At 32.7% G+C, this 1,010-nt stretch overlaps 2 protein-coding genes across 2 annotated transcripts in view; one reads left to right on the top strand and one right to left on the bottom strand.

Moving 5' to 3' along the window:
* The window catches only part of LOC124420081, a 131,544-nt gene that overhangs the window by 12,853 nt on the left and 117,681 nt on the right, over positions 1 to 1,010 (top strand). The gene's annotated exons all lie outside the window — the stretch shown is intronic.
* The window catches only part of LOC124420082 (ryncolin-4-like), a 16,527-nt gene continuing 15,579 nt past the window's right edge, over positions 63 to 1,010 (bottom strand). Inside the window, exons 3-4 of the mRNA XM_046951830.1 lie at positions 345 to 875; positions 63 to 290 (exon numbers count right to left, since the gene is read on the bottom strand). Coding sequence (XP_046807786.1) covers positions 158 to 290; positions 345 to 875 — 664 coding nt within the window. The 3' untranslated portion in view covers positions 63 to 157. The remainder of the gene's footprint in view (positions 291 to 344; positions 876 to 1,010) is intronic.

Raw genomic sequence — 1,010 nt, 5'->3', positions numbered from 1 at the left:
TAATAATTTATGACCATTTTAATTTTTACTCTCATAACTAACAAGAGCTATATAATATCTGTAAGAATCGAAGAAAACCCGAGCAACGCCGGGTACATTTAGCTAGTAATATATATTTTTAGTGATTCGTGAAAATTTTAATTTTTCTTCTTTGCATTTACATTCTCTTAGGTCTAATCATCATTTGAACATGTTTCAAAGAATAATCATAACCGTGGAATTCTCCCCAACAAACGCCTTCGCCTTCTTTATCTGGCTTGGGAATATTGCTATATTTTCCATTCAAATTGCTGAAACAGAAATTTATTAAAAAAGACTAACAAGTATAGTAAAAAATAGTTTACCTCCATAAACAACTTCTATACCACCACGCGCCTTTAAATGCTATAGCACAATTATGTGTATCCAAATCATTGTCCCGATCTTTTGTGGAAAAATTAAATCCCTGATGTTGACTAAATGAATCTCCAGCATTGCCAGAATATTTGCCAACTTTAAGCAATTTGTAGTTTTCCATTTCGTTACCAATTAAAAATTCATCATATTTGGCATAATTAACAATATTGTTAAAATCTTCTAGTAGTATGAATAATTCCATGGGTTGTAGTGTAGTAGTGAGAGCATGCAATTTATCTAGTCCTATAAAAAATTCTCCATCAATGTTACCGAAACCATTTTTATAATCAGACCAATTGCGATAGAAATCTACGGAACCGTTAATACGCCTTTGCATGATAATCCAACCACCGCCTTCGTTGAGATCATCACATGAGACTAAAAATGGATTTGACCCATAAAGACGATTATGTATGCGGCATTTATTATTCGCACAATAATATCCATTAAAATCAGCACAACTATTGGGATAAGGTTGGCTAGAGAAAGAAAGATGATTCCAAACGTAATCTAGAACTGAATTAGAACTGAACTAGAACTGAACTAGAACTGAACTAGAACTGAACTAGAACTGAACTAGAACTGAACTAGAACTGAACTAGAACTGAACTAGA

This window comes from Lucilia cuprina, chromosome 5 (genome assembly GCF_022045245.1).
Source record: "Lucilia cuprina isolate Lc7/37 chromosome 5, ASM2204524v1, whole genome shotgun sequence".
Classification (NCBI taxonomy): domain Eukaryota; kingdom Metazoa; phylum Arthropoda; class Insecta; order Diptera; family Calliphoridae; genus Lucilia; species Lucilia cuprina.
The sequence above is the reverse complement of the archived record's forward strand: the minus strand, read 5'-3'. Positions and strand labels throughout refer to the sequence as shown.